At 43.8% G+C, this 22075-nt stretch overlaps 2 protein-coding genes across 9 annotated transcripts in view; one reads left to right on the forward strand and one right to left on the reverse strand.

Annotated features, from left to right (window-relative positions):
- RECQL5 (RecQ like helicase 5) overlaps positions 1 to 13635 on the reverse strand; it is a 47958-nt gene extending 34323 nt beyond the window's left edge. For 2 of the 5 annotated variants that reach the window (XM_067547569.1, XM_067547570.1), the window contains exons 1-7: positions 12279 to 13172; positions 11380 to 11501; positions 8498 to 9016; positions 6396 to 6501; positions 5798 to 5909; positions 2021 to 2183; positions 1053 to 1135 (exon numbers count right to left, since the gene is read on the reverse strand). In XM_067547569.1, the coding sequence (XP_067403670.1) occupies positions 1053 to 1135; positions 2021 to 2183; positions 5798 to 5909; positions 6396 to 6501; positions 8498 to 9016; positions 11380 to 11501; positions 12279 to 12399 (1226 nt within the window). In that variant the 5' untranslated portion in view covers positions 12400 to 13172. Of the gene's footprint in view, positions 1 to 1052; positions 1136 to 2020; positions 2184 to 5797; positions 5910 to 6395; positions 6502 to 8497; positions 9017 to 11379; positions 11502 to 12278; positions 13173 to 13347 lie in introns of those variants that run through there. The other 3 variants (XM_067547567.1, XM_067547566.1, XM_067547568.1) reach the window with 3 other exon arrangements.
- A 276-nt stretch (positions 13636 to 13911) lies between these two features.
- Positions 13912 to 22075, forward strand: part of SAP30BP (SAP30 binding protein) — a 46213-nt gene continuing 38049 nt past the window's right edge. Inside the window, exons 1-3 of one of the 4 annotated variants that reach the window (XM_067547572.1) lie at positions 13912 to 14058; positions 17423 to 17529; positions 20788 to 20835. In XM_067547572.1, the coding sequence (XP_067403673.1) occupies positions 13941 to 14058; positions 17423 to 17529; positions 20788 to 20835 (273 nt within the window). In that variant the 5' untranslated portion in view covers positions 13912 to 13940. Of the gene's footprint in view, positions 14059 to 17419; positions 17530 to 20787; positions 20836 to 22075 lie in introns of all 4 variants that reach the window. The other 3 variants (XM_067547571.1, XM_067547575.1, XM_067547574.1) reach the window with 3 other exon arrangements.

Genomic DNA, 22075 nt, shown 5'->3' on the forward strand with positions numbered 1-22075 from the left:
CAAAATGCTTCTACACCAAGATGCTGGGCTTTAGACCATGCATTTCTATATAGGAGAGGTGATGTGGCAAAGAAAAAGTCAAAAATAGACAACTGAGGTTCCAGTGTGAGCCAGAAAATATGAAAAGCTGCACAAATAAACACTGCCCATTGCCCTTGGTTTCTTTGGCAGAAAAATGCTAATGCTGTATGACACTTCCATTTGGTAGCATGGGAGGGCGTCATGGTCATGTCATGGCCCATTCCCATAACCAGATAATCCATATACAATGCTAGGTGTCAGTTTCCACATGCTGAGGTCTTGGTGGCAATTGGTAGCAATTGGTGGCAATTGGAGAAAGATGAGATGCTCAGAATGGAGCAGAGATTATATCTCATAGGGTTACATAAGCCATTGAACTGGCCAGACTCAGAGCCGGTGTGACTTGGACGCAGTGTAGCTGGCCTAAATCATCACTAGACATAGCCAAGACCCTATGCAATCTAGTGCAAGGGCCCCTGGTTTCTGCAATACAGAATCTGGTGCAGAATTCTGCAGCAAACTAGGAATTCTGAGGCAGCTTCAAGTACACTTAAAAGTAGAGTGTTTTAAATATGAAAATACAACTCTGTGCAGTTTCCATCATGCTGCAGATTTCTGCATTGGCAGCAATAACTGCCTCACAGAAGTTGTCATGGGGGAAGTTGGAGGTGCTGACAGGAGGCAGTTGTGTGTTTTGGTGCCCAGGAAAGCAGACGATGGGGGTTTTTGTACATAAGAATGGCCCATGGTCCATATAGCCCAGTATCCTGTCTTCCAGGAGTAACAAGCAGGCAGTTCGCCCCTTGTAGCACTACTATTTCTGACAGCCTTCCCAAATCTATAGATAACACTGTACCTGTTAACCTTCCAAATCTGAGTGTTTCTACCACAACCACGAGGTCTAGAAATTTAAGTTTTTCCACAGTTACAAAGTTACAGAAAACACTGGCAATAATGGTGTCAAAGAGGGGAAGAAAAGATTAATTCCCCTGACCCTCCCGCCTATCAGCGCATACAAAAAGCACTCTTACCGCAGGTCTTCACAGAAGTTCACCATAGCATCAAAGGCCGTCATCACAGCTTTATCAGACTCTTTCAAGAGGCCTCTTTTCTCCTGTGAGCAAGAAAAAACAATACGTAAAACTGCCTTTGATGCAGATATAGACAAATGCATCCTCTCTGCTGACAGTCAAATCTATCCATCTTTCCAGTTCATCACTGCATTCAGATCTGGGCTCCACTTCTCCTCCTCATGGGAGTACCACAGCCAAGAATGATCACCGCCTCCTCAGCCCATGCCTCCAGACCCCTTAACACACTGCAGTCAGGTCCAGCCCTCTCTTTCCTCAGCACTTCTGCCTCTTCCACTCTTCACTGCAACATTGCTGCAACCAGACCCAGGCCCAATGCCTTTTTCCCCAGCCCTAGTAGCAGTAACGTGGCCAGATCTGGGGAAACTCTATTCTGCCTTGGGACGGTCTGAGGTAATTGCAGACAAGGGGCTAACTACATTGTGATAGGGTCAATCTGGCCTTCTCTACTTGTTGCAGCTGTCAGAGCCCTGACACACTCCTACTCTAGGAAAACCAATTCAGCCGGGCACAGGCTACAAACAAGAGTTAGTCCTTCAGAGGCCCAGAATGGCCAGGAGGAGACTCTGTCCAATCAGGAACCAGCAGGCCAGTTAAGAAGGCTTGCCTGCTTCCTCTCAAGTGGAGTACTGGGGGAGACTTGGACAGAGAAAGAGCTCTTCAGTGCTAGCCCTGAATCAGGCCAGGGCCTTGGCTTCAAGCACTATAACCGAGTACTTGCCAGTTTAAAGGCACAGACAATCAAATTCTAATGTATTATTATTTAACTCTGTAAAGATGGATGTTGAGCTTGCAGCATAGACTGCCCTGCTCCAAACAGACTGCTAGCGAGAAGTCATGTCTATGACATAGACAAAGAGCTAGCCCAGTAATAATAGTGCTATACGAAGCTCTTCTGCAGATCCTACCTGGAGTTTAGAGAGCTCCTTCTTTATCAGGAAGGAGACTTGATCCCGGTCATTCCTAGAGTAATAGAGACGACAATAGGATGGCTTCCCATCTCTTCCAGCCCTTCCTGACTCCTGGTAATATCCAGCCATTGACTTCGCAATATTCCAATGGGCAACAAATCTGCATGGGATGAGAGAATGGTAAACATGAAATTGAAGGTCTCCCTAATCATTGCACCCACAGCAATGTTCTCCATTGAGGCTAACAATAAAGTAGAAATAGAGCAGCAAAAGTGAGAGCAAGGATCTAAGAGAGAATGGAGCAAGGGATTCTTAACTGGGCAATCTTAAAACAGCAAGAGGCACCAAGGGAAGCTATAACAGAAGCCTAGTGTATGAGTAAACAATAAGTCAATGGGTCACACCCAAAGTGAATGGAGGAGAATGGACATGGTGTATATACTATAAATATATATGTAGCTGTGAAAGGGAAAGAAAACAGCTGTGATCTCCAGGAGTTCGAGTTCTTTTATTATGAAGTTTTACATGTTGTTAATATGCATTACTTACTTTAAGGATTTGCAACATGTTTTATAACAGTATTATTCATAGATTTCAAGGCCAGACGGGACCATTATGATCATCTAGTTTGACCCCCTGTATAACACAGCCCAGAGAACTTCCCCAACGTCACAGAACTTTCCCCATTTAAACTTCAGTTAGGTTTTTTGCCTGCAAGCTAGGCATATGGAATTCTGTACAGTAAAGGCTCCCTGCCACCATGGATCATTACTAAAACACCATTAAACTCACACACAGAAACGGCATTCAAAATTCCATTGCATGGCAGACTTCAACCTACAAATGCCAGAATATTCCCCGACAGCTGTGTTCTCTACCCTCCGTGTCCCAGAGCAGTTTATGCTCTGGTGATATGCTGCCAATATTTTATACAAAGGGTTCCCTCAAAAATGGCTCATTAGTCTGTGCCAAACCCCATACTCCACAAGTTTGTATGCTGCAACTGTATGGAGTGAGAGACTGCAGGAATCTAGTCACTGGTTTTTCCCATTTAAACAAAAATACTAGCATAACCAGGACCAGCCAGGAGACAGCAGAGCATAAAAAACTTCCCCCTTGCCTGTATGTTTATGAGCACCTCAAATAGGCCATCTCCAACAATAGTGAATAAGCAGCAAACATGGAGGCAGAGAGATCATCTCAATCCTCCCTTCATTTTCCCCAGGGCCTCCTCCAGCACGTCCCAGGCATGATCTTATACCTGATGATGTGCATACTTTGTTACTGCAGGGTTAAGGTTGATAGTCAGTACCACATACCCTTCTGGAACATCAAATGCTTCTATACCTAAATCACTGAAAGCCGGGAAATAGTCAGTCTTCCCCTACAAACTTAACTCTGCACCAGGAGCGGGCAAGAGCCACTGGGGTTCTACTATGTTTTGGCCAGCAACACAGAAAGACTAAAAGTGGGGGGTTTATGTATTTTCTCATTCATCTGCATGTTCTCCCACCGCCCTTCACTGTGTCAGGGACTGGCATATTGACTGGTACAGGGGATTCCTTGCTGCAGGTTGCTACAGCTCATTATGCTCATTTCTGTGCTGAATTTTGTGGGTTATACAAACAGAGGCGTACAATAGTCAGCTCAGCTTTGCCCTGGGGATTTGTTGGGATCCTTCCCCATCTCCCAAATCTACCCGAGCCTCTGTTGTGAAATACTAATTTTCAAGAAAATCTCTCTAAGCATAGAATCATAGAAATGTAGGTCTGGAAGGGACTTTGAGAAGTCATCTAGTTCAGCCCCCTGGATCTTAGCGCAATCTGAATATTAAAATCAGCTCTTTATAGGGGAGGGGAGAGCTGTAGCTGAGGAACCCCTTGACCAAATTACCCCAGTTTGCACCACTAACTCTACCCTTGGCCCTGGCGTGGCACAGCAATATTGGGGGAAGGGAGCATGGCCCTAGTGCCACCACAGTTACACCCCAATTTCCATTTTAACAGGGGTGACAAGGGTGTACAACATCTGATTTTTAATGTTTATCACTGTTATCAGCTTGGTTTTTCTATAGCAGTTTGTGGGGGAATCCCCTTTGAGATTTGTTACGACTGTTTTAAAAGATGCCACATGACTAAAATGTTTCTAGTATCTGATATTTCCTTCAGACTTCTTTCACAGAAACTACAGCCCTTTGAGAGGTGATGTGGATAGCTGTTAACTTCTGGTGTTTCTAGCCTGGACGAATTATGGTAGGAAGATGAAATTTGTTTTCTGTGTTTATTTCTTATGACAAACACAAATTACTGTTTGACTAGATGACAGTGTCGGTGTCCACCTCAAACTAGTCCTTAGAATAAAAATCTCTCTTACGGGTGCTTTTGCTGATGTTCAGCAGCTTCTTTGATCATGCTGCCATTGAGGAGATATCATCGCTACTTCCTTTTCTTTGATCACACTCAGCCCCCAACTGTTCAGGATTCGGGTGAACAGCAGGATTAGGTTACTATAACGCTGCTGCTGACCAGAGACTTTAATCTTCCATTTATTTAATTAATGCTCTTATTCACGAGGATTTTAGAGCACTCAGAAAACACAGCTGTTAAAGAGAGAGTCTCACCCTTACTTATAATGATGCCATTGCCCCACAATAATGCCCGAGCATACCGCAAGAGAATGCATTCTGCTGAATTTTCTGGGGACCTGCAAACAGGCATCTTCTGCATTTGTGCCCCCAACTTTTAAAAAAACCCTCCAAAACCAAATATTGTTTTGGATGCATAAAGAAGGCCTGAAAGGCTTTTTCTCTCTTTGTTTGTTCTTTACCTTAGAAATATCAGGAATATCAAGTCTTGCCTTCCCAGTTTTTGCTAGAGGACTAAAGAATTTGAGCTCTCTGGGCCCTTAGCTTAAAGAGTAGGTGTGTTGAATCTTTCACAAAGACAGTGAAGTGTATTTCAAAGTGTCTGCCAGCAGTTTGAGTTAATCAGATATTAACAACCATTGTTTTAAACAGCAGCTAAGAAAATCTTTCCCCCTCCATTGCTCAAGTTTGTCTATTTGGGTACGTCTATACTGAGCAACATCGCCGTCGTCAGATAAATCTTTCTGATCAATTGAATGGTCAGCATGGATCCGCTCAATCAATCAGGAAGTCGACGTTAGTAAACCACCCCCTCAAGTGGCGTAGTGCTGTATTGACGGGAACACAGTTCCCATCAGAGCAGTGCAGTGAAGACAGCGCGCAGAAGGGAAGCACAGCAGTCGATGGGAGTTGTGTAAGCTACTCTGTGTAGCTTGCGTAACTCCCGTTGACTGCTGCCGAATCTCCAGGTAAATGTAGACCAGGGCTTTGATGCCAGTCCAAACCCACCAAGGAAACCTTGAGTAAAATAAGGAAGTCAAAACCTAATCTTTCAAAAGCAATCTTTCAGGCCTCTTCAAACCTCAGAGAGCAGCAGAGCACACTTACTTAGTCTGTTGCAGCTCCCTTCAAGTCAAACCCTCTAATGATCCGTATTTAATATTGGTATCTCATAAAAAGTAAAAGTCCCAGCTTTCCACTCTCTGCAGCTTCTAAACAAAACACCTCACTCACATGTTTATGAAGTCTGAATATAAATTCCTCCTATCCCCACACCCCCTTGTGGAGATCTGGTTTCTTCACAGGGAGAGCTAAAGAAGTGTATCAAGCTCTCTTGAGACTGCAGTAAATATATAGGGGAGGGACCTAAAGGAGGATGCTTTCCCCTTTCTGTCCAGACTCCTACACACCTGACGTTAGCTTTGTCAACTCCCATTCCAAAACTGATGGTAGCAACAATAACAGGGACCTTCTCCTCCATCCACTCATTCTGGACTGAAGTTCTTTCTGCTGCCTTCAGCCCTAGGGAGGGAAAAGGAGAGAAAGCAGGGAAATCAGAGAGAAAGAAGAGGTACCCTTTCACCCCTCAGTTCCCCAGCACCGCTAGCAATCTCTCCCCACACCCTTGTGTATAAAAATGTGCTGGTCAAAGCAAAGTACATTACCGTACTCTTCATTACTCTCCCCGCCCAAAAGAGGAAATTCAGTTCCCTCTCAGGCAAAAGCCTGAATAGATAGGCTTGGCAGTATGTCCTGGAGAGCAGTACATTCGGCGTCTGCTGGATCAACAGAGGGCACTAAGTTCGAGAGCCAAAGGAGCACCTTTCCACCACCACTCTCACTTATATCAGGTGTCTGTCAACTCAAGTTCCTGACCAAATCTCAGCAGCCACCGGATCACATGTAGAGAGTTGCTCCCTAAGGTAACCCTGACCCAGACTATTAGATAATGTGAAATTCTGCAGCCCTGAGTGAAGGGCTGTAAAATGTAGACACAACTTCCAGTACCTGCATGATAGGCCTTGGCTTTTACTCCTCTGTAGCTCAGCTCAATAGCCAGTTGGTCACAGGCGTCTCTCATCCTGCAGTACACAATGCCACAGCCAGAGTATACCTACACAGAGCCAGAGAAGAGAAAATCCAGCTCTCCATCCAGGTGAAGACGGAAAAAGCTAACAGCCACTACTGCTGAGGGGACAGGGCTACAAAAGCTGGAGACTCTTCTCCACCCCAGCAGCTGCAAAATATCCTTTGAGTTGTGAGTATTCCCCATGGTGTTGATAAACCAGCATGGAAGTAAATCAAGCAAGAAGCTTGTCTATCTTAGATACTTCTATGGCCCTTCACTGTAGTGCCTGAGCTCCTCACAATCTTTAATGGAGGCAGAGCAATACTCTTATCCCCATTTCGCACACGAAGAACAGAAACACAGAGAGGCTTAAGTGACTTGCCCAAGGTCACACAGGGAGAATTGAACCTAGTTCTTCTAAATCCTAGCCTAGTGCCCTAACCACTGGGCAATCTTTCCTCTTTCAGTTTTTGCCACGGACACAAAGCAAAACAAAACCGATGTGTGTCTGTTTGTCAAATGGGAGAAAAAGTCAGCTGAGAAAGAAATGTTATTTTTACGCATCTAATAATACATTTTCATTTAGCGTGACCCATGTCTAGAGGTGCCTTTATTTGAACTAGATATAAATACAGTTCACCAAAATAAATAAAAACCCACCAAGACCCAAGGATGACTACAGCTGGCACAGGAACCCATACCATAACCCCCAGAGCTCTCAGTCCTTAGGGAAATAAAGCTTCTGCTTAAACAAGGACATGGGCAGGCTCGCAAGGAAGGGTGCCAGACAATGTTCTCTGACTGGGCCTGATTCTGTGAACTGAGCAGCACAGGCAACTCTCATAGACTTCAGTAGGAATGGAGGGCACCTTGCAGGACCGGGACCCAATAAGCGGAGAGAACGTTCCTGAGTGCTATGCCCTTCAATGCTCTACCAGACAGCAGTCAGCACTTCCAGCCGCATCATAACCGGGCAGGGGAACAGTCCCTCAGGTAGGCTGGCCCTAGGTTATTTAGGATTTTTTATTAAATACACTCACTGCATAACAAGTAGTCACTGCTGTCTGTGGAGTGCCCGTGAAAGCCCTGGAGCCGCTACATTGTCTCATTCTATGACCAAACCTCTGGTTTTCAAGGGTTTCTCTAAACAAACAGCTTTACGGAGATACCACTTTGACATCTAGAAGGCCTGTGTTGCTGCTTCCCTCTCAGCTTTTCAGAAATAAGGACGGTGATCTAGGCATCAAAGAAACTGGGGGATGGAGGACAGCAGGGGGGATGTGGTTCCCTCATCCTCCAAAGCTACGGAAATCTTCAGATTTATTTTCTTTAAACAACCAAACTACCATAAATTACAGATTCAAAGTAACACATAGACCAAACCTTTCTATGGGACAAATCCTGACCTCTCCTCCAGAACAAACCCCAGATGCAGCAGAAGCAGTGGGATTCTACTGTGTGGAGAAAGATGCAGGATTTGAGGAGCTCACGGAGAGGGTCTCCATCAGATGTGTACTGAAATGCTGCCCTGCAGTAACTCCCTGAACAGTCTGGCTTGTAGGAAGGGACAGGAGCACATATGCAATGGCCAGTGTTCCCTACCACATGGAGATAGAATGCAGAACCAGCGAGGCTACTGTAGTAGCAGCTGTGGGACGACTCTCCTGCTCCAGGGCCTGGAAGTAGAAGGATAGGGAGATTCTTGTCCCTGCTCCCTGCAGAACCCCTTACATCAATCTCCATCCACTTAGAGTTGGTGAAGGATTGGGGGAATAGGGCAGTGACAGTGGCTGTGGGTGTCACTCCCCGAAGGCACGTGAGTTCACCACCCTGTCATCAAGGTGAGGTCAATATCTGAAAGGATGCCAAGTGTTTCAAAGATTAGAAGTTTTTGAAAAAGGACCTGAGAATGTTCCTTTCATCAAGCTCTCCCTTTCCTATCCCAGACCCATTAATGCCATCCCAATACCACAACATTTAGGAAAGTTCTGTCCCATTTACCATTCTGTCCTTGAAAGTAGCTTCTGAGACTTAAACCTACCCCTCGGGCATTCTTCTCTTCAAGGGCCTTCAGACAGAAATCCTTCAAATTCCCATAGGGATCAGTCAAGAGCTCCTTAAACTGCACATCATAGAACAGGTTAGACCTGAAGCAAGGAGTCTTAAAGGTGGCAACAGGTTGCTTTAGCTTAAGTGACACCACTATGTCATCCTGGATCTGTTTGGTGGCTGTGGCAGTCAGGGCAACGCATGGTATGTTGGGTATGCGAGAGCGTAAGGAGCCCAGCCGTAGGTAGTCAGGTCGGAAGTCATGTCCCCACTGGGAAACACAGTGAGCCTCATCTATTATTAGGTAGGACAAGAGGTTTCGAGACACCAGAGAGTTCAGGGTGGGCTGGAAGGAGGAGGCGGCTGCCATCTCTGGAGTGATATAGAGCAGCTTTACCCGGGGCTTCTCACTTGCCAAGTCAGCCAAGATGGTTTTCCTTTCCTGAGCAGAAAGCTTGGAGTTCAGAGAACAGACTTTGACCTTCAGTGCCAACAAATGATCCACTTGGTCCTGTGATTAAAAAAGAAGCAAGTGGCATTAAAGAAAACCGCCTTTACCAAAACAACTACTACAGAGATACACACAATAACCAAGCTTTACCTCTAGACCTGTAGTCTCCAGACTGTCTACTCACATCTCCCCTATTGCATAGCCTCAACTCCAATGTCTTTAAATGAAAGTGCATGAATCTGTAAAGAGGTTTAACCAGAGCAGCTAACAAAACTGCTCAGCTTTATCGTCCACCCATCTCTTTGGGTGACCATCAGCATTTATAAGAGACAAAGATTCTCTTAGATGGTCAACAAGGACTTGTGAACAATGTCCCCAGTCGTTTTCAGAAGTTGGAGACTACGAGATCATCTCAGGATGATCAGCATCAGATCACTACACTGAAGGAAAATGCATAATAACAACCACTCACATTTTTATAGTGCATTTCATCCCACAGGATCCCAAAGCACTTTACAAACTTAATTGAATACAGACTATGTATACGTACAGGGATCATTTTAACCACCATTGAAATGGAGCTGTCTCTGGAATTTAAAAATTCACCAATTTTTAAAGCCAGAAGGGACTATAAGATCATCCTGCCCGACCTGCATAACACAAGCCATAGAATTTCACCCAGTCACCTCTGCACTGAGAACAAGAACTTGTGTTTTGGCTAAAGCATCTCTTCCAAAAAGTTGTCCAGTCTTTTGATTACATCAGAAGATGAAGAATACAACACTTTCCTTGTTTGTTCCAATGGGTAATTACCCTCCCTGTTAAATATTTGTGCCTTATTTCTAATTTGAATCTGTTTGGCTTTAACTTCCACCCACTGGTTCTTGTTGTGCCTTTCTCCACTAGATTAAAGAGCCCTCTAGTACCTGGTATTGTTCTCCCATGAAGGTACTTATACACTGTAATCAGCTCATCTCTCAATCTTCTTTTTGATAAACTAAACAGATTGAGCTATTTAAACCCCTCACTCTATAGGATTTTCTCCAACCCTCCAATCATTTTTGAGCTTTCTTTCATTGTTTTTTTCAACCTCCTTTTTAAAACAGAATGCAATATTCCAGTATCAGTCTCACTCATGCCTTGTACAAAGGTAAGATCACTTCTCTACTCCTGTTTATACATCCAAGGATTGTATCAACCCATTTGGCCACAGCATCACACTGGGGACTCATGCTGAGTTGCCTGTCCACTACGACTCTTAAATCTTTTGCAGAATCACTGCTTACCAGGATATAGTCCTCCACTCTGTAATTATGGCCTACATTCCTTGTACCTAAATGTATAAACTTGCATTTGGCTCTGTTCAAACACATTTTGTTTGAATGAGCCCAGCTTACCAAGTGATCCAAGTCTTCATTATTTACCATTCTGTCAATCTTTGTGTCATCCAAAATCTTTTATCAGCATCGATTTTATATTTATTTCCAAATCACTGATAAAAATATTGAAGTGTCAAGCCTAGTCCTGATCCCTATGGAATGTCAGTAGAAACAACCCATTTGATGAGATATCTCCATTGATAACTATTTTTTGAGATCCCTCAGTTAGCCAGTTCCTAATCCCTTTTAAAAAAAAATAGCACAAGACAACCTCAAACTATATGCTAATCAGAATGTTGTGTGGTATTCAGTTAAATGCCTTACTAAAGTCTTAGTAATACAGCAGCTGTACTCAGGGAAAGTCACTGCTCACAAGGGGGTGACAAAGCACCAGAAAAGGTCAAATGCCCACATCTAATTGCCCTGTAGCCTTAAGTGTTCAAGGAGCGGCAGTGCCTGAAACATCCTCTTTCCATTTTGGAATAGCAAAGAATGACAAAGCCAGCTTGATACTAAGCAAAATATCTGTTATAAGGGAAAACTATATTTCCTCAGGGGTTCCATAGAAAAAGATAAAATAGTAGTTTTCTTCTTGGGAATGGTCCAATTTAATCCATTTTAGATGTTTTACTTTGCTGCCTACAGATAATACATCTCTGAATGAAAGCAACAGGGGCAAAAGGAGAAAGAACTGATCATCTGTTAAAGGTAAAAAAAAAAATCCACCTACAGTTAGTTTAGTTCAAGTCGCCTTAGTCCCACCTTTAGGATGTCAGATTGTGATAGACTTGCCACGGTTCTGCAAGCTAGGATACTTTAAACTAGGGTTAATTGGAAAAACTCCAGTCAGACAGTTAGCAGAAGTATTCTTATCTACTCACAGTATGAGAAAACCAAACCCAGGCCAATGAGATGAGAATAAAGAGACAAAATGGGGTCAGAGGTTGGCAGTGGGGGAAGGAATTGGACCCAACTGTGCCTCCACAAAGTCTCCTCACTCTCCCTTCACTGATTGCTTTTCCACAGCTATCAGGAGATGGTTACCTGAATCAGTGCAATCAGAGGTGAAATGACAATGGTGATGCCCACTGCCAGAACTGCAGGAAGCTGGTAGCACAGGGATTTCCCTGCCCCGGTAGGCATACATACAAAGACATCCTTCTCGCCTGCAAAGACAACAAAACAAAGCTCAAGGCTACTGAACGGTGGCAATTCACCTAGATTCTGTTCTGGAGAACTTGGCACAAAGTCTTTTAAACCAAGGCAAACTGCATTATTCTGCAAGTACAGTGACGTGCAAACATGAGGTTTCTTTTAATTTTTAAAAGAATAATAATAGCAATACTTTGCACTTCTCCATTGGCTTCCTTCCAAGCATCTCTAACCACTTTATAAACATTAATTAAGCCTCACAACATTCCTGGAAGACAGGAATTATTCTACCCAGAGGTGTAAATCAAAATACAGAGAAGTTAAATGACATGCCAAACTTATATCAGTTCACTTCCAGAGACGCTTGCTTTTAATTCATCTGATAGGCTCTACGTCCAGCTACCAAACACTTGGACGTTTAGCACAGTCTGTTAGACTTTACCACAGTCTCCCAGTAATGGACTGGAGCTGAAAATCTCTCAGTAGTAGAGAGAATATTCTTTATTAAATAAGCTATCACTATATTGAACAGCATTCATTGACAAAGGAGAAGGATGCCAACCAATACCATGTTATTTAATAGGCAGAACCATACCAGTGATCTAACGCCATCCTGGCTGCTAGCAACAGCTATGTACATGTGCTGGTGTCTAGTGGAAACAAAAAAATCCTGGGATTTTGACATTATGTCAAAACAGGTGTGACACTGATCCTTCAACACCATTTCATGCAGTGGGGCTGAAAACTGAAGAGATAAGGTTAGAGTCACAGGAAAGACAGTCATGTCTTACCTTTCACCACTGTCATGGTTGCACTCTCTTGCAGAGAGGTCTTAAAGGAGTCAAACCCAAAGATCTTTTTCAGAGTTTTCTGGACTTTGCCATCTAGGCCTGAGGGAGTGTAGTCATTCATCTTATGAGTACTGGAAATAGGTCAAGGGAAAGGAGAAGGAAAGGCGCTTACTAAGCTCAACTGTTGTTTACACTAGCAACCAATCACAAATTCTTCTTGGTCACTGCGAGAAAATTTTTCACGTTAGATTCTTGGCTGCCTAAGCATCACGGATTAAACTGCTCCAGGACTATTTTTCTGGGAATATATATGCTTCCAAAGCCTCTCTTTGACAGAGAGAGAGAGAATCACTTGTAAATCAGCTTCCCTCCCCTGTCCTAAAAAAAAGGAAAATCTAATCTCATTTATACTTGTGGCAAGTCCCTTCTTAGAGACAGCTCTAGCTACTGCTTCTAATGCAGAGCCACATGTCAGAAGCTACTGAGCAAGAAGAGAACCACTTATGCCACTCCCTTTAGGCTGAATACAGCATCTGATTCACAAACAACCTGCCGCTCCGCTGGGAAGCCCTGCTATGGGGGAACGGCCTAAAAACATGAAAGGCGAAGGGAACACCCTTTTGTGTCCTTTCTGCCTGCTCTCTATCTCATCCCATAGCCTCTGCCTCCTCTCCCCTCACACCAGCTCTTTTCATGGTGGTACCTTCTTCACCTGCTCTCCTCCTCCTCTCTGCCAACTTTACTGCTTTCTGGGTCTGATCTCACTCTCAGCCCTGGGTCACTGGGCTTTCTCTCCCTGCACTTGCTTCCCCAGTTGTCCCCACAGCCTTTTTCTCCCTTACGCCCACTTGTTCCTCCTTTGCCCTCCCGTACACCCACACGCTCTCAATACCCAGATCCTCTTGCCTTCAGTCTGCTTTCCCCACCCACACTCCTGCCCCTTTCCACCTCTCCCTCCCCCAGTGAGCTCCCCCCTGTTATCACTGAGGCAGGAAAGCTGAAACTGCCAGGAGCAGAAGGGTTGGAAGAAATGGGCAGGTTCGGGGTCCCTTTTAACCCAGACCAGTACCCCAGGGTCTGTTCGCTGGTGAGCAGCTCTGCTTGGCAAAGGAACCACCTGAAGCAAGGCCAAGGCCCCAGCCCGGGCCCCGGCCCCGCCGAGGGAGACGTTAAGGCCCAGTCACTAGCCCCCGCTGCACCCTCACACCAGGGACTTCTTTAGCCCCAAGGGTTAACATCAACCCCACCCCCTTTATTCCTCCGCCTAGATCCTTCCGCCCAGGCTGCCCCCCACTCGTTACTCGCACTCATTCAGCTTCCGTATCTGCGGCTGGGCTGGTTTGAACCTGCCTGGACGCGAGTTGATGACGTCACGCGGGCCATGTCAAGGGTTAATCCCTTGGAAGCAGCCCACTAGCTCGCCCGGGCCTCGGAGCACCCAGTCTGCCGCCTCGCAGCCAGGCAGGGCCACGCCCCGTCTCTGGGCACTAACCCTAGCAGCGCCTCAGTCTCCGCGGGGGGAGGGGGGCTTAGGGTCTAGGGCCGGCGCAAGGCGGGGAGGAGCTTGTTGCTATGGCGCTCGCCGTGACCTCCGTCTAACCTCAGCGTGGTGACTACGTCATCCGTGCTCGCCGGAAGTCTGCCGTAGCCGGGCTGAGGAAGATGGCGGCGGCGAAGCGCAGCGTCCTGTCGTCGCTGGCGGTGTACGCGGAGGATTCCGAGCCCGAATCCGACAGCGAGGCCGGCGCGGCGGGGAGCGATGGAGGGACGGCGGCGGCGGGTGAGTTCCGGGGGGAGCTGCTGCTTCCCCGGCTGAAGCGCGCCCATCCCCGCCTCCGAAGGGGTCGCGCCCCCCCTCACTCCCCGGGTCCCCGCGGGAGGGGCGAATCCCGCAGGAGCGGCGCTGCCCCTCTCGTCGCCGCCGGGGGCGGAGTGGCGGCGGTGACAGGCCCCTGGGCGCCCCTCCCCCGACCGAGCAGGGATGGAAAGCTCCTGCAGGGAGCTGTAGGGGGAGGCCCTCCCCGGTTAGAGGAAACCTATTCCCCCTCCCTCCGTCACAGCAGCAGTGAGACTATTCCGTCGTGCCCACTGGAACCGGATCTCTTCTCCCCAGTGTGCTAGCGGGAGGGCCAGGTCTAAACCTCTTGTGGTAGCTGTGAAGAGGGAGAAATTACTCCTTCACCCTCGCCACCAATAACCAGAGAAAAGGAGCAACCTCCCGTCTCCAGTGGCCCGCGGGAGAAACCTGCTTTTTCCATCTTCAGAAAACACTTAGCATTAAAAGTGAAAAGATCTCCCTGAGTCTAGTGGGACGCTAGCATATTGGGAATTACAGACCAGTCCGTTTAATGTTGGTACCCGGAAAGATAACGGTGCGAATAATCCAGTAATCAGTTTGTAAGCACCTAGAACAGCGGTTCCCAAACTCGAGCACGTTGTGTACCGCCAACATAAAAGGCCACCACCTGTAATACCACCACCAATGTTTTATAAACAGACTACGTAGCTGCTGACACTCTGCTACCTTGATAAGCTACCTTGGCAACCGATTCCTGTCACATGGCCAGAAGCCAGAAGTTTGGAAAGCGATCGGCCGGGCATCATTAAACTGCCTGATGCTCCAATTGCCAAGGTAGCTTAAGCAGAGCATCGGCTGCAGAAGTTCGGGCTAAGCTGCTGCCAACGCTTCACTTAAGCTACTCTGGCAACTGGAGTATCAGGCAGCTTAGACACGTACCATTGGGAGGTGGCCTGTGTACTGCTGGTGGTATGCATACCACAGTTTGGGAACCCCTGACTTAGTAAGTAATAAGAAAAAGTCAACATGGATTTGTCAAAAACAAATCATATCAAACCAACCTAATATCCTTCTCTGACAAGCCTTGTGGATGGGGAGGAGCAGTAGATGTGCAAAATCTCAATTTTAGTATGGCTTTTTATGCTGTCTTCCATGACCACCTCATGATCAAACTAGGGAAATATAGTTTAGCCAAATCTACTGTAAGGTGAGTGTGCAAATGGTTGTGAAACCATACTCGGAAAATAGTTCTCAATGGCCCACAATCCAGCCGGAAGAGCATATTGAGTGGCTTCCCACAGGGATCTGTCCTGGGTCCACTTCTGTTCAAGAGCTTTATAAATGTTTTGGTAAATGGCGTGGAGAATACACATGTAAAGTTGGCAGGCGATATCAATCTGAGAGGGGTTGCAAGCACTTTGGAGGACAGGATTAGAAGTCAAAATGATTTTGACATTTTGGAGTGACAAAATAGGCTGAAATTCAATAAGGACAAACGGAAAGTACCGTACTTAAGAAGGAACAATCAGTTACACATGGGAAATGAATGACTGCCTACGAAGGAATACTGCAGAAAAGGATCTGGGATAGTGGATCACAAACTAAATATGAGACAGTGGTGTAATACTATTGCATAAAAAGCAAACATCATTCTGGGATGTATTAGCAGGATTGTTGTAAGCAAGACATGAGACGTAATTATTCCGTTCTACTCAACACTGATAAGGCCTTAGCTGGAATATTGTGTCCAGTTCTGGGCACCACATTTCAGAAATGATGTGGACAAATTGGAGAAAGTCCAGAGGAGAGCAACAAAAATGATGAAAGGTCTAGAAAATATGACCTTTGAGGAAAGCTTAAACAAACCCAATTTTTTCAGTCTGGAAAAGAGAAGACTGAGGGGGACATGACACTCTTCAAGCAAGTAAAAAGTAATTATAAAGAGGAGGGTGATATTATTGTTCTTCTTATCCACTGAGAATAGGACATGAAGTAATGGGCTTAAATTGCAGCACGGGAGATTTAGGTTAGACATAAGGAAAAACTTCATAACTGTAAGGGTAGTTAATCACTGAAACAAATTACCCAGGGAGGTTGTGGAATCTTCACCATTGGAGATTTTTAAGAACAAGTTAGACAAACACTTGTCAGGAATGGTCTAGAACTCTAGATAATACTTAGTCCTGCCTCAGTGCAAGGGACTGGACTAGGTGACCTATCTAGGTCCCTTCCTGTCCTACACTTCTGAGAGTCTGATTGTAGTAGAGCTCACATTTTGTGCTTGTTACTGTTATAGAGTCCATCTAAATCCGAGTGAATTCATCTCCATTTTTATTTGCATTTGTACTTTTTAAGTTGTTTTCCTAAAGAAACGTTGATACTCATTGGTTGGTAACCATTCAAATGTGTTAATTTGCAACTAAAATATAGCCATATACCACATTTGGTATTTTTTGCTAACGGGAGGGTACACTATAGCTCTACACGTTTAACCAGTTATGTAGCTTAATATACATTTATTCATTTTCTTTATTTTTACATTTTTTACTATATTAAGAAATGCATTATTCACATTTTTCTTACTAGCTGATTAGTTTTTTTTAGTCGTCGTGTGTCAAGCTCTATTTGGATAAAAACTGGAATTCAGTTAAAAGTACAAAACCAGTATTTTAAAATTGTTTTTATTAAGAAATAATACTACCGTAGATGTGCTGGTTACATAAAGGGAAAAATTATCGAAACACATTTTACAAAGCTAACTTATTAAACAAAGTATCTAGTTAGTGAATTGAACTGATTATTTTTGGTCATCGTATCCTTCAGAATTTTAGACTTAGTAGAACTCTTCATATTTAGTTTTTATTAATAGATTGGAAGAGGAAAACAAGCTTTTCTGCTTTTCCAACTCCCAATCGGTTTCTTAACTTTGAATGAACTAGTCATTGAACTGAATTAGTTGAATAAACTGAAATGAAAAAAATATTCTCTCTGCACCTGGAGAAGAGGGAACTGCTGTCAAAAGCTGGTTTAGCACTTCAACAAGTTCTAGTACCCGGTGTTTAGCCAGTGATTTCAACCAGTTCAGTGGCTTGACTTTCTTTAAAACTTCAGCAGAAAGCATGTACCACTCAATATAATTTAATTTATATTATTGGAATATAGTAAACTTAGTCTTTAACACACATTATCATAATTTCAAATTTAATTTTAAATATCTTTGACAAGAAAATTGTATTTAATTTAAATTCAAAATCTGATTTAAAAAATCATTCATTTTAATCCACCCTAATCTAAATTAACTTTATGCCTTGGTTATGCTTTTTTCCCCCTATGCATGGACTAGAAGAAAAAGGAGGTCTGGTGTCAGAAGGATATGGAGAAGATGATTTTACTCGGTTGGGGGGAGATGAGGATGGGTATGAGGAAGATGATGATGAAAACAGCAGACATTCAGTAAGTAGTTTGTCCTTTTACGCTTGCTGGTATGACTTCCTTTATAAATATTTCTATAATACCTTCTGTGTAGGAACTTCAAAGTTCTTCCCTAACAAGCTTTACCCCCTGTGGACTAAGAATAGAATGCAGAAATCCTGACTCCTCATCCTCTGCTTTAGCCAGTAGACCATGCTTATCAAATAACTTTCCATTCCTTTTGTCTGTTTTGAAATCCAAGAGCTCCACCTTTAAAAATATCAGCTCAACTCATCTGTGTTGCGTGGTGCTAACTTTTTGGTTGCCGTTTTGTCTGCACTTTATGGATAAGATAAGGTACTAGCTTACATATTGACAATTAAACTATAAAATAAACCTTCATTTCTTGACCTATAAAATTGGTGTGTAAAATCCCATAGTAGAGAAATGGAAAAGAGTGATGGAAAACTCAGCTGCACTTCTAAGAGGGATGGGGAATACCATGTAAAAGGGAAGCTAGGTGTTGCATCATTAGGCTGGAAGATTAGCAGGAGTGAAATTGTGTAGTGTCATTTTGTGGGGGGGAAGGGTGCATAATTCCGCTTACTACATCAGTATCTTGGTGTGGCAGTGGTTTCTTATCTAGATCTTTATGGCTTTTGTTTGTCATGAAAGCCTGGCATGTTTATAACAGCACTTAAATATCAAGGTAATGTGTATTGTAAGGTGTCTCTAAGGCAAATACCCTGCATGAGAACTTCCCAGGGCACTTACTAGCCAAATGTAGTTATGAGATAAAAAAGGGAGGGCAGTCTCACCATGGAGGTCATGGAGCAATGGCCTCGTGAGAAGCCCAACTGCTAGGAATGGGGAAGATGACACTCTATTTTAGGGTTCCATCACTGGATCCAGTTAGGAGGATCCATCTTCTGTATCCATCCCTAGGTAGTAGGTGGCTGAGAAACGTAAAGCTCCTTCCCTCGTTTAGCTGCAGAAAAGAAGAGAGGGGCTTTTCTCCTTTTGCCCTCCGCAGTCTACTGGCTGGTACAAGATTGTATCTCTGGTGCTCTGCCCCTTCTCTAGTCTTTTTTAGCTACTGTGAGGCGTGTTGGAGGGAAGTGGTTGCTGTTACTGTAATCCTTTTCCACAAATTCCATTTTTTGTGTGTGTGTGTGACCCTTCCTTGTGATTAACTTCAAGTGTCTCTCTCAGCTGCTGCTCTTAGCTGTCCTAAACTGCAGCTGAAACTTAAGTTATACTTTCACTGGCTCTGATTACCAGCAGTGAAACAGACTGTTCTTGTTAAATTCATTCTACTGCAGCTTAGAAAAGCTGTGACAACGGAGACCCTGGAGTTGTCTTTGGGTAGTTAGTGTAAACTAATGCAGCTTCATAGTGTTTGGAAGGTTATTTTGGCAACTATAAGGGCTAAAAACATCATCCTCTTTTTTTTAGTGAGACCTGAAATTATGCAGAAACTGATGGAATAGGTTGAAATGCTTTCCAGGAAAACTTTCTTGTTCAGCACTGACAGGTGGGCAAGAGGATTTTTCAAGATATGCATACACAACTTCTTTGAATGGATAATGTCCACCATCTCAGAACGGGCAAGATGTGGAGAGCATATAACATTCTTGTTCAAGTCTCTGTACTAGTTATCCATGTACTTCTAGCTATGTACATGTGTCTTATAGCCCTACATGGTCTACGACCCAATTACTTAGATTGCCTCTCATCTTATGTACTATTGCAACAGTAGGACATAAGTTTCTAGGACTGATACTTTAAGGATCAGTATCAGAGCCTTCTTTGTAGAAGGCTTTTGACTTTGGAACTTGCTATTTCTCCTGTTTCACCTGAGTCCAAGTTTGGTGGCCTTCAGAGAGCCATGCAAGTTGCACTTAATTGAGTAGGCTTTTGTCTGTTTTTTCATGTGTTTATGGGAGCTGGCTTGCCCATGGCATTGGCTGGTAAGCTGCTTCCTTGAGAGTTGTGTGTAACTTTGTATGTTTGGTTTAGTAAATAATACCTATATGTTAGGGCATTAAACTTCTAAAAACTCTTTACATTGTCTAAGACTTAATATCTGAGGAAGTATTGCACCCCACGCTCTCTTTGATTTAATAGCCATTTCAAACAAAAGGTCATCTTTTCATTGGCAAAAGCATCATGAGTCTTATAAAAACACTGAATTATTCTCTATTGTGATCTTTATATACATAGCATATATTGAATTTTTTGGCAATTTGACTTGCTAGTTGAGACTGAGATGGCACTTTCATTAGCAACTTCTCTTTTAGTTGCTTTTAACTCTCTAATTTTTTTTCTTTGAAGCTGAAACATCAAGTGTTTAGTTTCAGGCCAGAGTTGAAACTGAATAGAGAATTTTGGGGGAACTCCATGCAGTGGTCTTTAAGTCTGAGGACAAACAAAATTCATTCTTTCTTGTGCAAAAGTGACCTGTTTTGACTTGTTATATATTTACCTCTAGAGATAGGTAGCCCTGTATGACCCCTGTTAAGTGGTTCACAGAGCAGTGTAGGTCCCAGCTGATGATCAAACCTATTGTTAAAGCCATAGATCACCTTTAGGAGGGTTTATCATGCCAAATGCTCTTCAAAACTTGATCTCTTGGAAATCTTCACTTGGGGCATTTTGTTCAACATGTGGCTCTCTTTTCGGGATGGAAATAGTACAAATAAATCCTTCCAAACGCCAGCTGTTTCCACCTGTGTGTTTGGAAGTTGGGTGAAAGTGATTTAGGGTACTAAACTAGAATGAAAAAGATGTGGTATCTGCTGGCATCACTGGATCTTTGACACTTGTGGGTCTGACCTAGCACCACCAACCCTGCGTGATGGATGGGATGGCAGGGAAGCTGTGTCCTGTGTATGTTGCTGGTATATGTTTGGAGTGCAGTAGGTCTTGCAAATGTTGATTTATTTATTTATTCTGTGAGGATTGCTGAGCAAGGGCAAGCAAAAAACGAAGTGCTGGAATTATCAGGTGACAAAAGCTTGCTGCCTCTTATTGTCTGGTTTTGAATATTCAGGAGCTGCATGAACTCTGCAGGGGATATTTGTTACTTGGTGTTGTGTTTTTGCTAATCAGTTCTTTTCCATGGTTTATCTGATTCATCTCTTGGTCATGTAAAGGGGTGGGATAGAGCTCATGAGGACTTGTTGGTTGAAAGGGTCTCGGACCATCACTGGGCTGTTTGAATGGAAACCCCTTGCTATACATGCAGGAACTTGCCAAGCCCATCCTGTAAGCTTAATCCTGTAAATTCTTGTCTTGTAGGAAGATGACGATTCAGAGACTGAAAAACCTGAGGCTGGTGACCTAAAGGTATTTGGAATTGTGGTGGGGTGGCGTGGGGTAGCTGTCTGTCTGCAAAAGGAATAAGTCTTAACAGCATGGCTTGGTTCATGGATTGTTTTCTGCTGTGGCTAGTCTTAGTGCTTAATTTTATTTATTTAATTTTTTTTTGCGCCTGTAACATGAATATTCAGGGATTTTAATTCTGGCTCCTGAAAAAGATCTAAAGACGCAGCAGAGCTGTTTAGCTAGATCATTGATTGATTGGCATGTAAAGGTCTGAAATCATGAGGGATCCATGTTGTGGAATGGATCTGACATGGTAGAATACTGATAGGAGGCATTATTGCAGAGATCTGAAAGAAACCATAATGTAATACAAGGAGCCTATCCTGAATATTCAGAGCCATGTTCTGACATAAATGTCTGAACAACTTCATTTGGAAGACAGATTTTATGTGAGAAACAGCTTGATAGAGGAATCAGTTTGGAGTGTATTCCTAGAGGTTGTGAAATCTTACAAAATCGTTTGAGGAATAACCCAAATGCTTCACACCATCCTGCTTAGTGATCCTGTTGTAAGGATTTTTTGTTCAGAGCTATCTGACAGTGACAGAGCATCATTTATATCAAATTAGAGATTCCCAAATAATTGCTTTCATAAAGTACCTTTCACCTTGTATAGCACATATTAGGGAATACTTTTCACACCTCTGTGGTGTGAGGCAACTGCTGTTTAATAGCATGTAGCTTGACTAAATAGTTAGGGACAGGAAGCATTTGGTGCTGGTGGGTAAATTGTATCCACTTAGTGTGGTGGGATATTGAAACAGAATAGATTGTCAGGGCTCTAGTTTTACCAAGGACCTGTGTCCTCTCTGACAAGCTATACCTAAACTCTACAGCAAGCCCTTCTGGTTTCAGTAGCAAATTGGAAATGCTATGGTAGCTTCAGGGACTCTTAAAGTATAGAGGTCTTTATTAGATAGCATGAAAGTTAATGTAATGATTTCAGTGTTATTTTTATCCAACTTGAATGTGTCTCACAACAGTTCTGCCTCCTCATTTTACATAATTCTTTGTATTAAGTCTCTCTATACTGTTAATATTCCTAGAGGTTTTGGCAGCTGGACAGGAGTCTGTGGATGTGTTTCACCTGGGAATGCATGGGGCATGGTAGAGGTTTTGGCATACAGGAGGAGGCTGAGGCTTTTGGTACTGGGAAAAAGGAGAAATACATTGCAGCTTTCTCTTCTTTCTTTATTCAAGG

The sequence above is a fragment of the Emydura macquarii genome, unplaced genomic scaffold (genome assembly GCF_026122565.2).
Source record: "Emydura macquarii macquarii isolate MOO-44397 ecotype Brisbane River unplaced genomic scaffold, CSIRO-AGI_Emac_v2 contig_1230, whole genome shotgun sequence".
Lineage (NCBI taxonomy): Eukaryota > Metazoa > Chordata > Testudines > Chelidae > Emydura > Emydura macquarii.